This window comes from Polypterus senegalus, chromosome 16 (genome assembly GCF_016835505.1).
Source record: "Polypterus senegalus isolate Bchr_013 chromosome 16, ASM1683550v1, whole genome shotgun sequence".
NCBI classification, from domain to species: domain Eukaryota; kingdom Metazoa; phylum Chordata; class Cladistia; order Polypteriformes; family Polypteridae; genus Polypterus; species Polypterus senegalus.
The window spans coordinates 15,547,826-15,573,072 of record NC_053169.1 but is presented as its reverse complement, the minus strand read 5'-3'; the positions used below and the strand labels follow the sequence as shown (position 1 = coordinate 15,573,072).

General features: G+C 43.7%; 1 protein-coding gene across 2 annotated transcripts in view; it reads right to left on the bottom strand.

Annotated features, from left to right (window-relative positions):
* Nucleotides 1–25,247, bottom strand: part of LOC120516453 (collagen alpha-1(XIX) chain) — a 478,053-nt gene that overhangs the window by 82,184 nt on the left and 370,622 nt on the right. For both annotated transcript variants that reach the window (XM_039738131.1, XM_039738132.1), the window contains exons 29-35: nt 24,778–24,867; nt 20,505–20,546; nt 17,218–17,286; nt 13,113–13,148; nt 12,298–12,351; nt 8,096–8,149; nt 7,170–7,211 (exon numbers count right to left, since the gene is read on the bottom strand). In XM_039738131.1, the coding sequence (XP_039594065.1) occupies nt 7,170–7,211; nt 8,096–8,149; nt 12,298–12,351; nt 13,113–13,148; nt 17,218–17,286; nt 20,505–20,546; nt 24,778–24,867 (387 nt within the window). The remainder of the gene's footprint in view (nt 1–7,169; nt 7,212–8,095; nt 8,150–12,297; nt 12,352–13,112; nt 13,149–17,217; nt 17,287–20,504; nt 20,547–24,777; nt 24,868–25,247) is intronic.

Genomic DNA, 25,247 nt, shown 5'->3' with positions numbered 1-25,247 from the left:
TGGCAGTGCCTCTGACGAATACTCGGCATCTCAAACAGAGAGAGAATGTTACCAATGATGAGGTGCTGAAGTAGAGTGGCATGAGGTCACTGGGAGACATCGTTACAGAACACAGCATACGCTTAGCCAGACACGTACTACGTCTTCCGCCTCATCGCACTCCAAAGCTCGCCATGTGCTGGATACCACCCAAGAGGACATGAAATCCAGGCTGGCCATGTACCACTTGCAAGTCAACTTTTTTGAGGGGACCTGAAAATGTTTGACCTGCTGCTGGATACCACCCAAGAGGACACAAAAACCAGACTGGCCACGTATCATTTGGAGGTGAACGTTTTATTAAAAACTGTTCACCTACTGCTGGATGAAGCTGAAGTGGATTGAGTCCATTGAAGAGCACCTGCTGCCCGATGTGCCAACGAAGGACCTAACTAACAGAGTTATGAATAAAGCAGTAACGGCACACTGCGTGATAACGTGCAGTGAATACACTTGACTTATAGTTTTCATTCTCTTTCTTTCTCTGTACATTTAGCATTCGTTTGCTCAGAGGTTGATGCACCTACTCCTTCCTGAGCAGCTCTTCTTTTCTCCACCCTAAGCGGCCTGCTTCTTCTCTTCTTCCGTCGGCATCTTTTTGCGTTAAAACAGATTAAGTCAGTGTTTGTGTTGCAATTTCTTAGTAAGTTTTCTTTAATTTGTCACTTAAGAGGCCACTTAAATCTTCAATCTGCCTCAATAATGATATAAGATATGAAGAGGTAGAGGAAGTGACAGCAAAGGTGGTAGGAATCAAAAATGGAGCCCTGCTGCCAGCTGCTGAGAGTTGATTCTACAATAGAATAAAATAAAAATAAAAAGAGGAAAAACCTTGGAGGTCAATCATCACCCCGAAAGTCGATAGTAGATGTCACGTAGTATATGTGTACCAAATTTCAGGTCAATAGCACAAGTGGTTTGAGTGCTACAGGTGATTTAAAATCCTGGACAGACAAACAGACAGCCACAGTAGCGCATTCTATAGAAAGATAGATAAATAAATAAATACATTTGTTAAATTTCCTATAAACGTGTTTTTACTTTGTCATCATGCCAATTTCTTTTGCCCTCAAAACTGTCGACCTACTGCTGGATGAAGCTGAACTCGCTACAGTTGATTGAGTCCATTAAAGAGCACCTGCTGCCCGATGTGCCAATGGAGGACCTAACTAATATATAGTTATAAATAAATAAATAAATTTGTGAAACGTCCCATAAACGCATTTTCACTTCGTCATTATGGGTTGTTAAGCTTGGATTGATGGGCAAAAATGGCCACTTGACCCTTTTAATGTTAAATCAACAGCACAATAAAGCGCACAGGAAGTGAATATTTTCTAAATGCCCCAAATTGACCACAATCCAGGGGTCCCAGTTTCTGCTGTTTTTCCACATTGGTTACTCAGAGTGGACAATGCAGAAGGTTCCTCCTTTATATGACAGGCTACCACAGGAATTAGAGGACATTCTGGATGTAGCAGTGGGAAAAAACTAAAATAAAATAATAATAATGTGTGCAGACCTCAGCAATTACTGAAAATAACGGCTGTGGCTTTGGCTTTGTTGTTCCATTTAGCAGTAAACTTTTGAAAATGGTTCAGAATTGATGTGGAGTGTGCGGCTTATGTGCTAAAAGCTCCAAACGAAGCCCTGGGAGCCGCAGCTCTTAATGCCCTGCAAACTGATTTAAAGTTGCACTTGGTGGTCTTTGCTTTTCACATATGCATTCCATTTGTGTTGGAGGAAAAGGGTCATTTAGTGTGGTCTGGGAGCAGAATTTTCTTGTCATCCACTCCGATGTCTTATCTGGGCCACATTTTATTTGTTTATTTATATATCCTTCTATATAAAAGCGGTCGGGATTGTCCTTCCGTCCCGTGAGTGCTACGCAGACGCAGAGTTTCACACACGCCCCGTTCATTTTGCAATGCATGATGGGATTTGTAGTTTCGTTTTTCCAGGTGAAAGATGATTTTCTACTCCAGACTGTGCGATATCTTCTTCTTCTTTCTTACTACAGTGAACCCTCGTTTATCACGGTTAATCCGTTCCAGACTCTACCGTGATAAATTAATTTTCGCGAAGTAGGATTCTTTAGTCATAAATCGAATATTTTCGCAGTTAGAGTATAGAAAACCTGTTTACGACCTTCTAAATACATTTTTTAACATTATTAGAGCCCTCTAGACATGAAATAACACCCTTTAGTCACCATTACACTCGTATTACCCAATATATTAGACAAAATAAGAGAAAATAAGACATATTAGACGTTACAAATATCATATTACTAGGCGCACTCGCCTTTTAAGGCGGCCAACTTTTATCTTCAATTTCTGTGCGCTTCATGTGTACATCAGGCATGTAAGTGTAGAGAATGAGAACATCAAAGTGCCCATTCATAACATCTCCCGAAAACCTACGTTTTTTTATCCCCTCGAGTGCCTGTCCAAAGTCGTACAATGTCAGCCCGAATCTGTACCGCTAAAGACGGAGTTTCATGCACTAAATAAGCTATAGATGAGAATAAGCAAGCACCATCTCCCTGATATTTACTACGCGGTGAGGCATTTGTACTCCATCAACATTAATTATTTCCAGAGACATAATTTTTTCTATTTTTCCAGCGCATCGCGCACAAAAGCAAGGGAACGATGACAGCACCAGAACTCTGCTCACATCGCTACCCGCTGCCTCAAGCCGCAAGTAGTAAGTCTGTAATAAGCGCAATACCGCTACGCTTTGCACTCACGGGACGGAAGGACAATCCCGAATACTTTTATATAGTAGATTATTGTACTGTACATTTAATTGCACACAACCACTAACCTATGAAGGCACGACCTCAGTAGGAGAGTCTTCAGAGGTGGTGCAGTATCTTCAGCAGGTGCGTTGTTGTCTTCAGTGAAGTACGAGGAGTAGGCAGTGGGTGTCTGGGTGCGCGGCTGAAGAACATCTTGAAAGGCAGTTGCTGGCGCTGTCTTTTCATATGCGTGAGGAGGCTTTTGTAGGGTATTGCCATCTTTAATCATATCCAAGAGTTTCACCTTCTCCTGGATAGTAAGCATCTTCGTCCGGTGCTTAGTTTTATTGTCAGAAGGCTTAGAAAAAGCAGCACGTTTAGGAGCCATCATAGGGCTTAGATAAAAGTTCTCAGAAAGCGCATGCGTGACGTAAGCGTGTATGAGAAAAAAATCGCGATAGAGTGAAGCCGCGAAAGTCGAAGCGTGATATAGCGAGGGATCACTGTATATAAAAGCAGTCGGGATTGTCCTTCCGTCCCGTGAGTGCTACGCAGGCGCAGAGTTTCACACACGCCCCGTCCATTTTGCAATGCATGATGGGATTTGTAGTTTCGTTTTTCCAGGTAAAAGATGATTTTCTACTCCAGACTGTGCAATATCTTCTTCTTCTTTCTTACTATATAAAAGCGGTCGGGATTGTCCTTCCGTCCCGTGAGTGGAGAGCGTAGCGGTACTCCGCTTATCACAGACTTACTACTTGCAGCTTGCGGCACGAAGCGACATGATGTGAGCAGAGTTCTGGTGCTCCCATCGTTCCCTTGTTTTTGTGCGCGATGCGCTGGAAAAATAGACAAAATTATGTCTCTGGAAATAATTCATGTTGATGGAGTACAAACACCTCACCGCGTAGTAAATATCAGGGGGGTTCAAAAGGGCGACCTCAATATAGAAAAAAAGTTCAAATTTCATCACAAAAATAACAGAAACTACGAGTATTAAAGTAATACTGCTCAAATGCAATATAATTAATTAGTTTGTATAAAATATCAAATTGATCTACATATTGAATTGCCTTAAGAAGTGGTCAACTTAAAAGTCGGTCGCCTTAAAAGACGGGTCAGCCTAGTATGTAATAAAATTTGCCATTTATCATCAATTAGAACCTTCAGCATTTACAATTTAAACCGGCTTTATGCAGACGAGTGATACTGAAAATACCCTCCAGATTCAAGAAGGGAGTGTAAGTGCTCAGGTGAACCTTTGCCCCCAGCGTGGTAGGTGACATAACCCAGCTGGGACGGGCCTGGACTGCTATCCCACTCAAATGGAAAGATTAATGGATGGACGGGAGGAGGTTGGGTATTAAAAGCAGTTCCCTTTCCAGTACGATAGATGGCAGTGCTCCACTGGTGTGGACCCAGGATGGGACTCCCGCAGGGATCCATGGGAATCATGGTCCTGAGGGACAACTCTGTCAGGGTCCCAGAAGAAGGACTCACTGTTTCGGGAGGCTTCCATCTGACCTGGAAGTGCTTCCGTTGGGCTATGCCCCGGTGCCAGTGGGTATTTAACGGTCTAACATAACAGGAAGCCGTCAAGCCTCCTTCAGCTGAGTCAGAGACAGGATGCAGAAGGCAAAGTTCACCTGGAGGAGGAAAAGGAGGATTATTCATTGGAAGATTGTGGAATGGACTGTGAAAAAAGGTCTTTTGTAAAATAAAAACATTTATTTTGCACCCGGGACTGTTTTAGTGTGGCATGTCTCGGGTATAGGGGGGTCATTATTATTGTTATTTTATAAAGTAAGGGTCTACAATGCCCAATTCTGCAATGGTGCACCAAACTGTAACACACTCACTGCCTAGGGGTCACGAGGGTTGGTTTCAGCCCAATAGCAAAAGTTTTGCTTATTTACGCAACCATTCAAATGGAAATGTGCCTCATCGCCTCAGATGACGATGGCATCTCGAACAACGATTTGCAGAATGTCGGCGCACAACTCTCTACGGCTCTCCCAGTCTCTCTCAGCGAGTTCCTGCACTACCGTCATTTTGTATGGATGGAAATTAAGGTCGTGTTGGAAATGCCTGAGGCAGAAGTGTGCTGAGCATCTAGGAGACTGCAGAACTGATGTCCTTACAGCTTGGATGTTTTCAGGGGTTCGTACAGTCCGAGGACGGCCTGGAGATTTGCTGTTCAATGTTGGACCCGTCTGTGTAAATTTAGCCCCCCACTGAAGAATTGTTTTCAGATTTGGGATGTCACCGTCAGGAGGAATGATGAAGTGCATTCAGAAGACACGTTGTGTAGTGATGATGGATTTGTTGTGTTTGAAGAATGCCTCAGCAGTGAAAACATGGTGTGCACCGGACCAAGGCATGTGGCCAACTGAAAACGCTAAGGTATCACCTAGCAAAGGACTCCCCCACCCCAACCCACTTGGACACCTCTACCTCACGCAATAACCTTGAGAAATGGGGTACTTAATTTTGACTCACCCTGTATATACTGTAGACCAGGGGTCCCCGCAGTAGCTGCAGGTTTTCATTCTAACCCTTTTTCTAATCAATAATCAGTTTTCACTGCTAATTAACTCTTTGAGGGCTGAATGTTTTTTCCAAAAACCATAGTTTCTGAAAAGCAATGATTTCACACAGAAATCAACATAAAACGCCTATTGCTGCATGCAGCGGCTGCCAGTTTGCCAAGAATGGGCAGGCTGCCAGGCTGTCTTTGCATGGCTCGGGCAGCAGCAGTCACGGTTGCAGTGCATTGCCATCTGGTTTCTACGTCTTATCATTATTAAGTGGCAGTCCCCCTGGAGAACATTGTCATAGGTGTGTCAGGTCCACGATTAGCTGTGGACCAGTCAGCTGAAGCTGGAACCTCGCATTCGTTTTCGATCACTTGTATCAAAATCGGAGTCTGGCAAGTTATAGTCCAATTCAGAGATAAACGTTATTCATGGAGTATTTTGCTTTTCGCATTCGTTTTGATCTCTCGCCATTATGTCAGTGCAATTTTTGCTCTAGTTTTTTGCCTTACTACTCACACGAGCACAGGAAATCTCGGTCAAACCAATGAAGCTAACTTTCCTTCTACCAACGAGAATCCAACTAATACATAACGGTTGGTTTTGTCACACTTTACAGTTGATTACCATCGTCAACTCCTCCTTTTGACAAAAGTCGACATCAGCCATAAAAGAGTTAACTCTTTCCCCCTTCATTTTAATAGCCCTGATTTTAAGAATTAAGTCCTCTAAATTGATTCTTTTCTTCATTTAATGGCAACCAAACAGAAAAGAGATGTGAAACGAGCTGACAGATGACCAGCTAAACTGGGATGTCAAACTCCAGCCAATTTCACTCCAACCAGCTCCTTAATTCTTCCTGTTATTGACGATCAGGACTTGTCGCTGCTCTGTTGAGTTTCTGTTTTTTCTAAGATCACCGTCAAGATGTTTTTGGGACCTGAGCAGACAAACATGACCGAGACCTTCACCTTTCATTATTTTCAGGTTTGCTGGTCATGTGGCAGCTCATTTTGTGCCTCCTTATTGTTTGGCTGCTCATTAAAGGAAGAAGAAACAACTAAAGGGTCTGAGTCACATCAATTAAAATGAAGGCAAAACAAGTCAATCAGCAGCAGAAATGGCTCACAGATTAAGAAGATGGTTAGAATGAAAACATGCAGCCCATCAGGACCGGAGCTGAACACCCCTGACCATAATGCACCACAGTAAGATATGCAAGTGAAACATTAAACCTCAGGTGCTGAGCTCTTGAACTGCTGTAAGTTATTTTACCTTTCTGTTTCATCTCAGCATCAAGTCAGTTTCTTTTTCTCTCCATCTCTGCCTCTGCTTTCCCAAAGTTACTTTATAACTTTGTCAAATACAGGAGGAGAAGAAATGAGACACTGCAACCCCTGAACGTTTACAGTGCGGAGACTGCAGGAAATCAGGGGGCGGGGTTTTTACAGCAGAAACCCTGTGGGCGGAGCCTTTTCATCAGACAGATTTTGCTGCTGTTCACTACAAACATTTAAGGGTTCCCCATAGACGTGTATCCTCTTTCACAATCACGTCCGACCCCCATAAGACTAAAACGCAGATAATCGGATCTCTAAAATGCAAACCTCCTGAACCCAGGATTAACCTGTTCACTCATTTCGTCTGAAATCATTAGCCAGGCTTTCATACCTCGTTAAGGCAGGACCAGTTGGACTGGGGATTTTCGTTGATTTAATTTTTATTTATTTGGTACATTTGTGTCCTCCTGTTCCCCCATCTCTACAGTATACATGAAATCCCCTTTAGTATTTTATACTGGAACCCCTCAGGGGGCAGTTCTTAAAGAAATAGCCGTAAAAAAGATACTTTACCTTTAAGAAGGCACCCATGTCTCGAACAATTGGTAGGGCAGTCTGCAATGAGAATAAACAGAAGGAGTCATCAGACCACAGTCATCTCTAAATGCTTTTTTGAACCTATTTATGAAAATACGTTTCATATTCTAAGATGATAAGCTATTGTCAGGGATGCTTTGTCATTGTGGGAAAGGTGTGGTAGATTAAATTAGTTAAAATTCAGAAGCATACAGCAGCAGAAACTTAAACAACAAGGATACAAACCCACAGGGCAGATAATACAGCCAATCAATTGATCAATCGATAATAATAAAAATAAATTTAATGAGCATATTGGGTGAAGGCATTGGATTGCCTGATAGCAATGGGCAGAAAGACCTCCAGAGACTCTTCTTAGTACACTGTGGTGGAATGAGCCTGTGGATAAAAGACTCCTAGAGGGAGCGCCTCCTGGAGGGGATGGAGAGGAGTTTTCATGAGGGCATCTGATTTTGCCCTCATCCTCTTTTCCATATCAGTTTCCAGTGTTGCCCAGGGTTGGCCTGGTGATGACGCAGGCTTTCCTGAGAAGTTTGGACAGGCATTGTGCTTCTTTTGTGCTCAGGTTGCTTCTCCAGGTGACCACAGAATAGAACACCACACTGGCTACTAAGGACTGGTAGAACATTTCTAGCTGTGGTCGTTCTTGTGTTGTCAGACCAGTCCAGTTTGTTGTTTATGTGGACCCCCAGGTACTTGTAGCTCTGCACCACTTCCACGTCCTCCCCCTGGATGGTTCCTGGTCTCAGAGGCTCCTTGACATGCTGGAAGTTCACCACCAGCTCTTTTGTCTCGCTGATGTTGAAGTCCTCCACAACATTCCTGTACTCCGACTCACCTCCATTATTAGTGCAGTCCATTATTATTATTTTATAAATGACAAAAGATGATTAAGGTCTTACTGGTTCTCCTGGTGGACCTGGCAGGCCTGGTTTACCATCTCTTCCTGGTATCCCCTAGAAGATACAAGAAGAAAAAAATGTGGAAATGTTGACATGTCCATGTGATCGACAAACTAAATTATTTATTTAGCAGATGCCTTTATCCAAGGCAACTTACAAAGCGAATTATAATACATACAAGAATGAAGGTGTGAGCATCAAAGCAACAAAGAACAAGACAAGAAAGGGAGCAAAAGGGAGAAGAACTACGACATGATGATACCTTCAGCTAGACCAAGACACAAAGACACACATCAGAATCCTAAACTGTTTGTGAGGCCCACAATCCTTTAGGAGAGAAGCTAAGCGCATCCAAAATATTTATGGAAGAGGTGCGTTTCCAAAACACAACACAAGTAAACACAATTGGGTGCATGGAGATCATTCCACAGCTTTGGAGCAAGAATGGAGAAGCACTGTGTAGTCTTGGCACATCTGGCAACAGGAGGGACAGGCAGCAGACTGACAGGCAGAAGCAAAATGGAGACTTCAGTTTGTTTGTTAGTTAGGTGCTCCCACGGTCCTCGGCACATCGGGCAGCAGCTGTTCTCCAATGGACTCGATCAGCTTCATCCACCAGTATGTCAACAGTTTCCAGGTCCACCCAAACAGTTGGCCTCCAAGTGGTATGAGGCCAGGCTGGTTTTCATGTCTTCTTTGGTGGTATCCAGTGGTGCGTCAACAGTTTTCAGGGTCTCCCCAAAAATTTCACCTCCAAGTGGTATGTGGCCAGCCTGATTTTCATGTCCTCTTTGGTGGTATCCAGCACATGGCGAGCTTTCGGAATGCGTTGAGTGGGAAGACGTAGTACGTGTCCGGCTAAGCGCACCCTGCGTCTTCCTTGATGTCTTCCAGTAACCTCAGGCTACTCTGCTTCAAGACCTCATCATTCGTAGCGTTCTTTCTCTCTGTATGAGATGCCAAGTATTCGTCGGAGGCACTGCTGGTGAAAGACACTGAGCTACGTTTCGTGTTCCTTCAGGTTTCGTTGGCATAGATGGCAGTTGGGATGACAATTGTGGTGTACAGTTGAATTTTTAATGCTGCACTAACAGACGAGGACGACCACGTGCGGTATAAATGCCAGAACACATCAGTCACCTTACCAATCCAACATTTCGTGTCCCTTTCCAGGTTGCCATCATTTGGTATGAGACTGTCGAGGAATGTGAATTCATATTCCTCATTGATTACAAGCTGCATGACGTTAGTTTGTTTAATCAAACAATAACTTAGAATTGTCTCTTTTTCTAGTGAACCGCATCTTCATTTGGTGATCACATATGGGAGCATCGGTCAATTACAAGGTAACCACAGGACACCCTTCTAGTTATGTTATTCAGACGGGTCATTTATCCATTTTTGACTGCTTATCGAAAACTGGGTCGTGGAGGGCAACAGTTTTATTAGTGAGGCCCACACGTCCCTTTCTCCAGCCACACTTGCCAACTCGTACTGTGGGATCTCAAGGCATTCCCTGGCCAACTGGTAGATATAATCCTCCCAGCGAGCCCTGGGTCTTCCCCGGGGTTTCCTTCCAGTTGGTTGTGCCCATAAAAACTCCACAGGGTGGCATCCAGGATGCCTCCATATCAAATGTCTGAACCTCCTCAATTGGTTCTTCTCGATGTTGTGGGTCAGTGTCTCTAATCCGAGCCTCTCACAACTTATCTGGGCTATTTCTAAGGGAGAGGACAGCCAGCCCATGAAGAATGCACCCGTGACCTTGTCCTTTTGGTCATTACCCAAAGTCCATGACCTTAGGTGAGGTTAGGAATAGAGACATAGATTGACTGGTAACTGGAGGGCTTGGCCTTCTGATTCAGCTCCTTCTTCACCACTACAGATCGGTATAGTGATGTAGACACAGACAGGTCATTAAAGACACTCCCACCTAATGAAGATGAGCGGAGCATTATAAGTGCAACTGCAATATTTTATCTTTGGCCAGAGAGCATAATTTGGGGGTGGCTTAAAGGCTCTGGTGGTTGTAATTCTTCTCCGATCCACAAGATGGCACTATGCACTAAACGCCTCTTCTCTTCCTTCCTCTACAGACCGCATGATTGACAACCCAACCACCTCTGATGTCACTTCCAGTGTCTGTCCCCCTGGATCCGCCTCTTCCTGGCTGGCCTGTACTTTAACCGGAAGCGTCGCCATCTTAGTCAGTCTGATCTTAGACTTGCACCTGTAGTAACGTTTCCTTTGTTTCTTTTATTTTTAGCTGCCTTATAATATATGGAGTCCCGTGTCATCCCAACTCCTTATCTTGGTCTTTGTCCTCTTTCACAACACTTTCTCCACAACACTTCCACACTCGCCCTCTTCTCTAACACGTTGTCACACATGTGTGCCTTGGGTATGGCTTAAAGGTTGTGGTGGTTGTAATTCTTCGCTGATCCACAAGATGGCACTGTGCACTAAATGCCTCTTCTCTTCCTCCCTCTACAGACCGCGTGATTGACAACCCAACCACCTCTGATGTCACTTCCAGTGTCTGTCCTCCTGGACCCGCCTCTTCCTGTCTGGCCTGTACTTAACTGGAAGTGTCGCCAACTTTTAGTCAGTCTGATCTTAGCCTTGCATCTGTAGTAACGTTTCCTTTGTTTCTTTTTTTTTTTAGCTGCCTTATAATATACGGAGTCCTGTGTCACCCCAAATCTTTATCTTTGTCCCTGTTTACAACGCTTTCTCCACAACACTTCCACACACAGTTGGGGGTCTCTCTTGGCAACATGAGGTACAAGACAGAAAGCACCTCTGGACAGGACACCAGTCCATTGCAGGGCCCACTGACACACGAGGAGATAGACACCTCTTGGAGAGACGCCATGCTGACTCTGCTAGTTTTAGCTATTGACCCTTCCTTAACTTATTTGAATGCCTTTTTGTATTTGTCACATACAAATGTGCACACAGCATAAAATGTAATGAAATGCTAAGTTGCTAAGCTCCAAGACTGTACATTAAGACAAAAAAAAATGACAATAAACAATAAACAGAACTCTCTACATAGCAACAAAAACCAATAATGGCTGCAGGAGTGTGCATTATATTAATATTATGCAAATCCACCTTAATAAAAGGATAAGTGTCTGTGTGTCTGGTTGCTATGTCTCTGTCATTCCAACAGATGGCGCATTGCAAATATCTCTAGTAGCAAAAACTATTGCATCCGTCATTCCAACGGATGGCGCATCACACACTTTTACAGCAATGCATTTTATTACTACAGTAGAAAGGTTTGGGATGTGCCATCTGTTGGAATGACAAACACAATGCAGTTTATTATTACATGCAAAGCATGCTGACTCTGCTAGTTTTAGCTATTGGCCCTTCCTTAACTTATTTGAATGTCTTTTTGGATTTGTCACACACAAATGTGCACACAGCATAAAATGTAATGAAATGCTAAGTTGCTAAGCTCCAAGACTGTACATTAAGACAAGAAATAAATGACAATAAACAATAAACAGAACTCTCTACATAGCAACAAAAATCAATAATGGCTGCAGGAGTGTGCATTATATCAATATTATGCAAATCCACCTTAATAAAAGGATAGGTGTGTGTGTCTGGTTGCTATGTCTCTGTCATTCCAACAGATGGCGCATTGCAAACATCTGTAGTAACAAAAACTATTGCATCCGTCATTCCAATGGATGGCGCATCACACACATTTACAGAATGCATGTCGTTACTAGAAAGGTTTGGGGTGCGGCATCTGTTGGAATGAAAAACACACTGCAGTTTATTATTATATGCAAAACAAAGTACATTAATGTAGGTGATGCACTGCAAACGTTAACACCGAGGCCTATGTTGATTACTTACTGTAATATTTTATCTTTGGCCAGAGTACATATTTTATTATCTATTCATGGCATTAATAGCACCCTGAATGAGGCAATGCTTCATAATTGATTGCAATTTGCAGATCCACATTTAGGGCACTCCAGAATTTTATCCCCAGTTGCGACACGCAGCTCTAAAAACCTTGACAATGGCCCCATACCGCGTCTAACACTGGGAAACAGGGCTAATAATATTAGAGATCATTTTGCACTTAAAGGTGGCACGGATCTTCTTGTAACAATGTGGCTAATGAAACATGGAAAATTGACACAGTATGAAGATCTGGGACAAAATGTCATAATTACATCAGCGCCTGGGGGTCCGACCGGTCCCGGGACTCCTGGGGGTCCTCTCGGTCCCTGTTAAGGAGAAGAAACAATCAAAAGTGAGAAAGTGTTTCAAACCTCATGCAGCAAGCTGAAAGCGAGCACAGAGCGTCAGCCGTGCTTTAATTAGGTCCGCATCAGGATTTTGCCGGGATTTCACACACTGCATTATACATCATATAAAGCGGCCATTCCGCCGTCTCCGTCTGGCATATAATCACATCGAAATGATCTTGAGAAGAAATTCTCCCATTTCTTTGAAGCTGCAGGTCTACCAGCCATCCGTGTTAATGATGAAGCATGGCACTGCCATGTCTGCTGGCTTAACGTTCTTACACGTAGAATTTGAACGAGGCTCATGAGATTTTCACATTTATGTCGTTAGAGTTTATCGAGTTTAGGAAGCAGAGACGGGTAACAGCATGTCATTTCCTAACCTGATTAATCCAGACCAAGGTCGCGGGTGAGGCCCACCCCAGCTAGACATAACGTGCAAGGCAGTGATGAACCCTGGAGAGGGCATCAGACCATCGCAGACACCAGACACTCACTTCTGGCCAGTTTAGTGTCACCAGTTCATCTAACTGGCAGATCTTTGTACAGGAAACCTACGCAGACATGGGAAGAGCATGCAGTCTCCATGCAGGGCAGTCCCGGGGCGCAAGCTCTCCTTTCTGTGGGGCCATAGCGCCACCACTGCACCACTGAGCCTCCAGGGCGGGTAAAAATATTTTTAAATTAAAATACTAATATTAAGGCAAAATATAGAAAAAATAATTCTTCTGTTGTCTTACCGGAATTCCTGGTTCACCAGTTAAACCTGGGGGTCCCTAGAAAGACAACTCATTAGTAAATTTTAAAACGTTAAAAATGAATTAATCATAAAAAATATGATAAAGAGGACAGTAGACAAGTAAGCCATCCATTTCCACTCTTAATAAAAGCAACTTCCCGAATCTTTTTTAAATATGGAGTCTAACTTGCAGTCCAGTCTCACCCTCTTCCCTAACACGTTGTCACACACGTGTGCCTTGGGGACGGCTTAAAGGCCCTCGTGGTTGTAATAATTCATCGATCCACAAGGTGGCACTGTGCACTAATGCCTCTTCTCTTACTCCCTCTACAGAATGCATGATTGACAACCCGACCACCTCTGATGTCACTTCCAGTGTCCGTCCCCCTGGACCCGCCTCTTCCTGCCTGGCCTCTACTTAGCCGGACGTGTCACCAACTTAGTCAGTCTGATCTCAGCCTCGCATCTGTAGTAACGTTTTCTTCTTTTCAGCTGTTAAAGCTGCCTTATCATATACGGAGTCCTGCGTCACCCTTACTCTTTGACTTTGTCCTCTTTTACAATACTTTCTCCACAAAACTTCCACATATAGTTGGGGGTCTCTCTTGGCAACATGGCGTACAAGACAGGAAGCACCTCTGGACAGGACATCAGTCCATTGCAGGGCCCACTGACACACGTGGAGACAAACACCTCTTGGAGAGAAGCTATGCTGACTCTGCTAGTTTTATCCATTGACCCTTCCTTAACTTACTTATTTTACTGTCTTTTTCACATTTCAAATTGTATTTGTCACATACAAATGTACACACCATACAAAATGTAATGAATTGTTAAGCTACTAAGCTCCAAGGCTGTACATTAAGAGAAGAAATAACAGACAATAAACAATACACAGAACTCTCTACATATCAAAAAAATTAACAATGGCCACAGAAGTGTGCATTATATTAATATTATGCAAATCCACCTTAATAAAAGGATAAGTGTCTGTGTGTCTGGTTGCTGTGACTCTGTCATTCTAACAGATGGCACATCACACACATCTGTAGTAACAAAAACTACTGCATCTGTCATTCCAACAGATGGAGCATCACACACATGGGCAGCAGTGCATTTAATTACTAGAAATGTTTGGGATGCGCCATCTGTTGGAATGACAAACATAATGCAATTTATAATTACATGCAAAGCAAAGTACATTCCTGTAGGTGGTGCACTGCAAACGTTAACACTGAGGCCTACATTGATTACTTAGATTTCATCCCGTCTTAAGACAAGCATATAATGAATAGTTAAAGGGTTAATAATAAGGGTTTCTGTAGGTCTGAGCACTGTCCTCGTTTATGGATGAAGTGCTGACAGAAGCTCCTCCTCAGTTTCTCTGCACCGGTCTGCAGAAATGCAGCCATAGCGTGTCCCTGACCGTAGCACAGAGAAGAGGCCATTGTTGGGTTGGCTTGTTTATTTCATAATTTTCTTTATCGTGGTCCGACATCGGTCAGAATTGGAATGTCCTGGAATTTGGAGAGTGCAACCCTGACCGCACCGCACTCTGCAGGGTTTTGCGGTTTCCAAACAAGACATGAATTCTTCCAGTTTGGATGCTTCAATGGCAGATGTGTAGACTTTGGTAAGTATCTGGTACAGTATATGGGGAGATTGTGGTCGGTTGTACCCTGAGATGACTGAGGTAGTAAAAACATTTTTGTGCCTTCATCACCAAGGGGTCCATGTGCTTGGACCGGGTCAGGTCATCTGTGATATGGACATGGAAGAATCTCAAAGTGCCCACCTTCTGAGTTTGTGTGTGTTTGTGCCTCTGCTCTTTTCTTCCAAAGTCCACAATCAGCTCCTTTGTCCTGCTAAAATTCAGGAGTGGACTGTTGTTCTGACACCAGTGTGACAAACTCTCCACTTCATTGTTATTTGAGATTAAGCCGACCACAGCTGTGTCACACGTGTAGTGGGAGTACAGAAGAGGACTCGGCACACAGCCCTGTGGAGACCTTGTGTTGAGGGTGAGGAATGATGAGGTGTTGCTGCCCACTCAAACTACCTGGGGTCTGTCTGTCTGTCTGTCTAGAAGTTTAAAATCCAGCAACATTTCTTGTTGTGCAGGTGGGCCAGTACTGTATATAGCATCGAGGTGTAGCATCATCTGTGGACCTACTGGAGCGATATGTGAAGTGTAATGAATCTAGATCTCTGGGCAGGGATGAGCATAAGTACAGTAATCCTTCATCGCTGCAGGTATCAGTGCAACCAGCTGGTAGTCATTCAGACAGGTTGGACATGGTGGTATGACAGAGTGGGTTAAGGAGAGATTAGATATTTGGTCATTCATGTTCCGTAATTACTAACGTGTATTGTTATTTAGTTGACTAATCAAATATTCTATGTCAGTTCTATTTTGTTTCTCTGTGCGTAATCTTAATCTCCTACATTCCTTTTATTTTAAGGAGCCAAGGGGACATTACTATAAATGTTTGTAATGTACCACCTGTTGAAATGACAAATGTAATGCATACACTATACTGTATCTCTGTTATATGCCATTTGGTATGAGATTCATAAAAGCATTTGAATGTTTATGATGCACCAACTGTTGGAATGTCAAATGCAATGCATATGTCTCTGTTATATACTGTTTGGTATGAGATTCATAAAAGCAGTATGAAAGTGTATGATACGCTATCTGTCGGAATGACAAATGCAATACATGTATCTCTGTTATATGTTGTTTGGCATGAGATGCATAAAAGCAGTGCCATCTTCCTGTATGCATCTGAATTTCCCCATCAGATTAATAATTTTTATTTAATCTAATTTAATGTATTCTAATTTAATCTGTTGAAATGACAAATGCAATACATTTTACTGCTACAAATGCTTGCAATGTGCCATCTGTTGGAATGAAAAATGCAATGCATATGCCTCTGTTATATGCCATTTGGTATGAGATTCGTAACAGCACCTGAATGTTTATGATGCGCCAACTGTTGGAATGTCAAATGCAATGCATATGTCTCAGTAATATACTGTTTTGTATGAGATTCATAAAAGCAGTATGAAAGTGTATGATACGCCATCCGTCGGAATGACAAATGCAATACATGTGTCACTGTTATATGTCGTTTGGCATGAGATGCATAAAAGCAGTGCCATCTTCCTGTATGCATCTGAATTTCCCCATCGGATTAATAACGTTTATCTTAATCTAATTTAATGTATTCTAATTTAATCTGTTGAAATGACAAATGCAATACATGTGTCTCTGTTATATGTCAACAACAACAACATTTATTTATATAGCACATTTTCATACAAACAGTAGCTCAAAGTGCTTTACATAATGTTGTTTGGTATGAGACTCGTAAAAACAGTGTGAATGTTTAAGATGTGTCATCTTCCTGTATGCATCTGAATTTCCCCATGGGATCAATAACATTTGTCTACTCGAATTAAAATCTATTTAAGTTTAATCCGTTGGAATGACAAATTAAATACATTTTACTACTACAAATGCTTGCAATGTGCCATCTGTTGGAATGACAAATTCAATGCATATGTGTCTGTTATATGCCATTTGGTATGAGGTTTGTAAAAGCATCTGAATGTTTATGATGCACCATCTGTTGGAATGACAAATTCAATGCATATGTGTGTGTTATATGCCATTTGGTATGAGGTTTGTAAAAGCATCTGAATGTTTATGATGCGCCAACTGTTGGAATGACAAATTCAATGCATATGCGTCTGGTATATGCCATTTGGTATGAGGTTTGTAAAAGCATCTGAATGTTTATGATGCGCCAACTGTTGGAATGACAAATGCAATGCATTTCATTGCTACAAATGTGTGTGTGATGTTCCAACTGTTGGAATGACTGAGACATAGCAACCAAATGGACACACAGATACACAAGATAGACAGACATTTATCCTTTTATTAAAGTGGATTATCCGCATTTAGTTTGGGGAATTTGGAAATGGATAATTTTAATTAGAATGAGAAATGTTTAATTTTAACTACTGTAAAATAACTTACAATGCCAAATGAAAAATAACTTTCACTCACTAGTGTGAAAGTTTGTCTTACTTACTTGAATTCCAGTTCCAGGGAGACCTTTCTCTCCAGGATCGCCAGGTAGACCAGGGACACCCCTTTCCCCCTGTGGTTAAAAGCAATATAATTAGGCAATAGAAATGTTGAATAGTAAATTGTTTTGATGCCAAAACTGGCAGCTTAACTCTTCCAAATGCCATATGGACTAGCGCCTGCTCCGACTTGACACGCGGCAGTAGCTGGTAGAAGCTCAAAGTGGGACAGGCGGTCGATGGTTTTGTGGGACTTGACCCTCTTTGTGTGGCAATTTCAATATCAAACATTTCTAGAGATATGGACACGGGCCACACCAGTTGCCGACACTCCAGTTAGTAAACTTTATTTACTTAGAATATGGGATTCCCATCTCTGAGGCAACTTAAATCACAAAGGCGATTGCTGGCTTTCTCTTCTTGCTCGTGCTGGCCATTAAACGGCTCCACATGTGACAGGAAATCCCGTGCCTCACATTGCGCACCCATTGAGATGGCCCCATGTTCCCTGGCAGCACCTTTAACACTCAAACGGTAAGCGCCCTTCATTTACACTGGCATGCTTATACCCATTTAAACAATAATGCTCAGGTTAATATTATTTTAAATTTAATTGGTAATGCACATCTTCTGAGGGAAGGATGAAAGCACCCAGGGAGTTCCTTGAAGAAATTCCTCCTCCAAAATGGGGCAACGGTTCACCTTTCCACATGGCAATGACCAGAAGCATGAAGCCAAGACAACGCTGGGACAAGTCTTTAGGTGGCTCAGACTTAAACCCCATAAAACATCAGCTGAGAGACCTAACGATGGAAGCTTATAAATGTTTCCCATGCAATCTAATGGAGCTTGAGAGGTTCAGCCAGGGATTATGGGTAAAGTGCCCAAATCCAGGTGTGCAAAGCTTGTAGAGGTTTACCCCAAAATGGCACAAAGGGGCTTCTGTAAAGTACTCAATTAAGGGTCTGCATACTTGATATAAATGAGAGATATCAGTTTTGGATTTTTAATAAGTTTGCTAACCTTTCAGAAGACATCTTTTCACTGTCATGCTGGATTACTGAGTGTAGACTGATGGGCAAAATTGGCAAATCCATCCATCCATCCATTATCCAACCTGCTATATCCTAACTATAGGGTCACGGGGGTCTGCTGGAGCCAATCCCAGCCAACACAGGGCACATAGCAGGAAACAAACCCCGGGCAGGGTGCCCTCCCACTGCAGAAAATTGGCAAATGTATCTATTTAAAATTAAATCTACAAAAGGGAAGTGGGTCTGAATGCTTTGTAAATCCACTGCACGTGCCACAGCACAAAGTCCCCATCTCCTACAGTCTGTAACCTTGCATCTCTGGTTGCTCCCGTTTGTCACCCACATCGTCACCAACGTGCTGCTCAAGTTGGTTGCCGATTCCAAAGTAGCCCTGCATTGAGTTTAACCCACGGGTGTCCACAAGAGCGAGCCCTTTGACAAAACCCGTAACTGCTTTGCCCCCAGTGCTGCTGGGATAGATTCTGGTTTAACGTTTCATTTGCGCATTTCCCAGGATGAGGAGAACGGTGCGTCAGCAGGAGTGAAGGCAGCCACGCGTCCTGCTGGTCATTTCTGCCACCTTTTATTTTCGGAGTTTATGGACTCTGTGGACTCTGTTAATGTTTTTTTTTTTTTTTAGTTTTCTGTGCGGTGTTACATTTCATTCAAAGGGGTCTTAATGGGATTCAGGTGTCATGGCTGCATCAGCAGGATCTCGTTTTCAGCGTCTCAGCCACAGAGTCGGACAATCGCAATGCTGAGTGACTTATCAAAGTCACCTACAGGGAGACTTTGTCAGGGACCAATTTGGCCTGGAAGCTCTCCTGCTATGCGGCCCGCAGCAGTAGTGGGTGACGTAAAGGCTCATGTGATCTAACAGAAACGTCCAAATGATCCATTCGTCCTCCTAACCTGCTTATCCAGGGCAGGGTTGCAGGGCAGATGGAGCAATTATAGGGCGCTTGGCTGGGACAATACCTGGACAGGACACCAGTCCAAAATGGCCATTTATTTTTTTATCAGATTAAGATGTAACTGCTATGAAAAGTAACAAATGAAAATAAAATAAATAATCCATCCATTTATTGAACGTGAAGTCTAATTTTAGAAAGCCTGTCTTGGTTGCCTGAGATGGGGGGGAAATGACTAACACCCCGCACTGTTTCTGCTCCAAAGAAAGAGGGCAGGCAGCTTATCACCTAATGACTGCAGACATGTGGCACTTACATCTCACATCATGAAGACCTTTGAGATCCCACCCCACCCCACACCTCCTGTTTCCCTTGACATTCACTTTAAGCAGTTGTGGAAAAACATTCTTTTTGTGGACTTCAAGCAACGAAACTGGGCCCCTGTCCCACCGGGGATGAGGACTTCACTGGGGACTTATAATTTTCTTTCATAGCTATAGATTATGGTTTAGCCTCCCCCCCCCCAACCCTGTAAGTTAACATGAGATAGAACCATCTATCCATTTTCCAACCCGCTGAATCCGAACACAGGGTCACGGGGGTCTGCTGGAGCCAATCCCAGCCAACACAGGGCACAAGGCAGGAACCAATTCCCAGGCAGGGCGCCAGCCCACCACAGGTGAGATAGAACCTTCTTAGCTAAATCTGTCATGCTGTGTGTTAATGAAGTCAGCTGTTGTTCAGAAAACGTTGGTCCCATCGCTAGCAGGGACCGAAAGACCCGTTTAAAGCATGAAAATGGCAGAAGCGTACAGTTTTCTGACCGTTCAGACATGATTCAGCTGTATGAGAGGACGTAAAGAAATGAAACAAGACATATAAACCTTAAACAGAACTCTACTTAGACAAGAGCTCTTCTTTTCTTTGCTGTATCAAATTTCCTCTATTTTTGTGTGAACTGTTTCACTTTGAAATTTTACTTAAGGTTTTTAAAACAAAGATATTTTGTCTGTAGAATTATTACAACGCATCAAGCTTTTGCAAGAATCCCATGAAGCAAACTGAAGCTGCAGAACTTTGCTGAATTTAGGGTACAGTTTCAGTTCTTTGCTCATCTTACATTTCCTGTCCTGGTCAACCCTTTAAATCTGCTAATCGTCCTTAGAACATGAGAACAATCAGAATGAGAACAGCCCAGCAGAGCCTGCCAGTCCTGTCCACTTCAGTCTTCTAAAATATCATCAAGTCAACTCTTTACACAATCAGTTTTTAAATGTTCTGGAGACCCTTTTGGATTTACTCTTACAAAGCAAGCAAACATTCTGATTGGGATTCATTTTTATTTACCTTGGGACCCCGCGATCCTCTCGCTCCAGGAGGACCTTCTCCCTGGATACAAAAAAAAAAAGGTAAAATTCAAAAACATTGACAGTGTACTGCATCCATCCATCCATCTATCTACCTATTATATAGTGCCTTTCACATCTATCTATCATGTAGTCCCTTTCTATCGATTTATCCATTTATCTATCTATTATATAGTGCCTTTCATATCTATCTATCTATCATATAGTGCCTTTTATATCTATCTATCTATCTATTATATAGTGCCTTTCATATCTATCTATCTATCTATCTATTATATAGTGCCTTTCATATCTATCTATCTATCTATGTATTATATAGTGCCTTTCATATCTATCTATCTATCATATAGTGCCTTTCACATCTATCTGTCTATCTATCTAGTGCTTTTATCTTTCTATTTCTCTACAGGACCACCAGTTTAGAGTGGCCTACAGCAGTGCCTGCTTTCATTCAACCCCAAGCCTTGCATTACCCTAAAGGACCAGACCTGTAAAGCAATGGGTAGGGTTGCCAATTTACTGTTCAGGAGTTAGGAGCTGTCTGGGGAAGGTGGGCTTGTCTCCCACTAATCCTTCATGGCCTTACATTCACAGTTTGGCCATTTCAGTGGTCTGCTGCACGTTTCCGTCTTGGATATTCCTTGTGGATTCTCTTGTGGGGCACACTTACAAAGGTAGGTTCTACTGCCCCCTGGTGTTTCCTATCTGCGTACCCTTCAATTAGTGGGAGAGCTATCTGTTTTGTGTGCTATGCTTGCCCCGGTCCCCACCAAAATGAAAGGCCCATGAATCATCTAACTCAACCCCCAAGAAACCATTCAACACAACAGTTCAGTATTAGAACAACTCCATCTAACACAACCAATCAGCACCAAAACCAACCCCTGTGATTGATCAACTGTAATAGACTGACATCCAACCCCAACATTAATTTTGTATTTGGGTGGGGCAAAAAAATGAGCTTGCCCCTCTTCCTTCAAACCCATTCCTCCGTCTTTGAATGGAATGCCCTATTCCTTTTATCTCTTTTCTCCCAGCCTCGATGGACTCTACCCTCCAGACTTACATCCCTGGGGTGGCCCAACAACATCTTCTGTTCTTTCAGCTCCCAACAAACCCAGACCAGAGGAGATTTGTGCTGATGGCTCCATACACAAACTGCCAGAAGAACTGGCCGAGAGCAGAACAGTCTCCCTTCTAGATTCAAATCTGAGGAAGGAAAATCCTTCTAGCGGATGATGGCCCGGCTCGGTTCTTCAATTCATGTTCTAAACGCACCGACTCCAATGGTGGGTCCCAGAGGCCTGATTATATACTGCTCAAAACAATTAAAGGAACACTTTTGAATGAGAGTATAGCATCAAGTCAATGAAACTTCTGTGCTATTGATGTGGTCAGTTAAGTAGCAGAGGGGCTTGTTCATCAGTTTCAGCTGCTTTGGTGCACTAGAGGGGCAACAATGAGACGTCCCCCAAAACAGGAATGAATGGGTTAGCAGGTGGCGAGAGCCCGCTGACATTTTCCTCTCCTCATTTGTTTTTTCACTCGTTTTGCATTTGGCTACGGTCAGTGTCACTACTGGTACTATGAGGCGATACCTGGACCCTACACATCTGGCACAGGTAGTCCAACTTCTCAAAGATGGCAGGCACATTAATACGTGGCATTGCCAAAAGGTTTTCTGTGTCTCCCAGCACAGTCTCAAGAGCATGGAGGAGATTCCAGGAGACAGGTAGTTACTCTAGGAGAGCTGGACAGGGCCCTTGTAGAAGGTCCTTAACCCATCAGCAGGACCCACCGGTATCTGCTTCTTTGGGCAAGGAGGAACAGGATGAGCACTGGCAGAACCTACAAAATGACCTCCAGCTGGCAGGCAGGCCACTGGTGAGAATGTCTCTGAGCAAACAATCAGAAACAGACTTCATGAGGGTGGCCTGAGGGCCTGACATCCTTTAGTGGACACCATGGAGCTCGATTGGCATTTGCCATAGAATACCAGAATTGGCAGGTCCACCACTGGCATCCTGTGCTTTTTGCAGATGAGAGAAGGTTCACCCTGAGCACATGTGACATACGTGAAAGGGTATGGAGAAGCCGTGGAGAACGTTATGCTGCCTGTGACATCGTTCAGCATGACTGGTTTGGTGGTGGGTCAGTGATGGTATGTCTGGGGAGGCATATCCATGGAGAGATGCACACACCTCTACAGGCTAGACAATGGCACCTTGACTACCATTAGGTATTGGAATGAAATCCTTGGAGCCATTGTCAGACCCTATGCTGGTGCAGTGGCTCCTGGGTTCCTCCTGGTGCACGACAATGCCCGGCCTCATGTGGCGAGAGGATGAAAGAATTGATACCATTGATTGGCCCCCACGCTCTGCTTGCCTGACCTCAATCCAATAGAAGACCTCTGGGTGGGACATTATGTTTCGGTCCATCAGACACCTCAGACTGTCCAGGAGCTCAGTGATGCCCTGGTCCAGATCTGGGAGGAGATCCCTCAGGACATCTTCTGTCATCTCATTAGGACGTTGTCAGGCATTGGGCGTACAAACTACTGAGCGTGATTTGGAGTTTCTGCAATAAAATTTCGTCCAAATGGACTCGCCTGCCTGCCTGCCGCATCATTGTTTCCCTTTGATATTTGTGGTGTCTTTGAATTCAGCCCTCTGTAGGCTGATCATTATCATTTCCATCAAACGATGTGGCTGCCATCCTCTCGTTCCTAACACATCACCATGTCAGTCCATATCAGTATGGTGTGGTGAGTGGCTGGGGCTACTGACAACCCGGGACGCCCAGGAGGACAGGAGGAGGGCTTAAGCCTTCCTCAGATCACGTGGGGATGACTGCCCTGGTACTTTTGTGGGCCACAGATACAGAGCTTAGGGGCCTGTGGTCACCACCAGGGGGCGCCCCAATGCCTTGGGAGCCTGGACCTCAGCACTTCCACCACACCCGGAAGTGATGGGAGGAAGAGAAATTAGGGGACACCCGGCGTGCTTCTTGGAGCACATCCGGGTGACTATAAAAGGAGCCGCCTCCCTCCGTTCAGGGGCTGGAGTCGGGTAGAAGAGGATGAGGTCTGGGAGAGGAAAGGCAGTGTGTGTTGGCCTGGACTTGTGGGGTGATTGGTGCTGCGGCACTGGGTTTGTGCTTACTGTTTGGGACTTGTAAATAAACGTGTGTTGGACTTCATACAATGTCTGTCTGTCTGTGTCCGGGCTATTTCCCACAATAGATATCAAGCAGGATTTTGTTTTCCCCATTGAGATCTGATGTGTTTTCAGAGTGTTCCTTTCATTTTTTGGAGCCCTTTCTATACAGATGTGGCTCCGTAAGCAGAGTTGGGCAGAATGGCAACAGGGAAGCCTCTCACTCAGCAGAGGTGGCCCCGTTCATGAACAACACTGCATAAATTGTAGAGGAAGAGGGACATGGATAAAGGCGCCCGCTAATGTATGTACATCGCTGTGGCCTCAAAGCTCGAACATCATTCCTGCGACGTGGGGGGTGGAATGCGAAATTAATATACTCAGGCGGAGCAAAACAGCCACCCGCTCATCATAATGACGGAGAAAGAAAAAAGTCCAATTGTTCATCTGACCGGAGAGCAGCCCTGTAAAATAGTGCAGCACGAATAAAGTGTGGAGGGGTCCGTCTATTGTGTAGCCCCTGAGCGCATGGTAAGGTAATCTGAAATGACCAAACTTTATCACGGTGTGTGTGTGTGTGTTTTTTTTTTTATTTGTTTTTCTCACACTCACTGCTTTTACTTAAGACAATTAGAAGAATCCCCCCGTGGGTTCAACATGTACAGAATGACTTTCCCTATTCATGGCTGTAATCAGGTGGTACCTGCTGTGCGCAGCCTTCAGGAGGATCAAAAACAGGTTGAGGAAGTTGCCATTAAGACAAATGCAATGGACCGTGGGTAATCCTTCTGCTGTGCATTCAGCCATTATAAATAACCAACCAGACGAAGCAGAGCCCCCCCCTGCTGTTATTGCACTTTTAATCGCTCAGGAGGACTCCTGTGGCCTCCCTCAAATGCATCCTCACACCTCTGCTTACACAAATCTTGGGCTAATAAAATACGGTTTGGCTATTAATGGTTAAAATAAAACCTGTGCTAAAAGATAAAATTAAATAAAATTACAAGAACGGAGTACGGAGCAAAGCCGATCTGGAGACCACCTCGTCCATAGCATGCAGTCATTTGAGAAACAAGAACAAGCATTTCAACTTACAGATTTGCCAGGAAGTCCCAGTCCTGGTTCTCCAGGCTCTCCTTTAAGACCAGGGGGTCCAGGGGGTCCCATCACTCCTCCAGACTCCCCCTAAAAAAAAAAAAAAAAAACAGAGATAGTGATGGAGTTCATGATTAATTGTTTGGAAAGTATGCGTAAAATAAATCTTTGCACTTTCCTGAAATACACCCCAGGGGTTTACACGCATCATATACACTCACTGGCCACTTTATTAGGTACGCCTTGCTTGTGTCGGGTTGGACCCCCTTTCGCCTAATTCTTCATGGCACAGATTCAATAAGGTGCCGGAAACATTCCTCGGGGATTTTGGTCATCCATATTGACATGATGGCATCACGCAGTCGGCCGAACATCCACGATGCAAATCTCCCATTCCACCACATCCCAAAGGTGCTCTACTGGGTTGAGATCTGGAGACTGTGAAGCCCATTTGAGTCCAGTGAACTCAT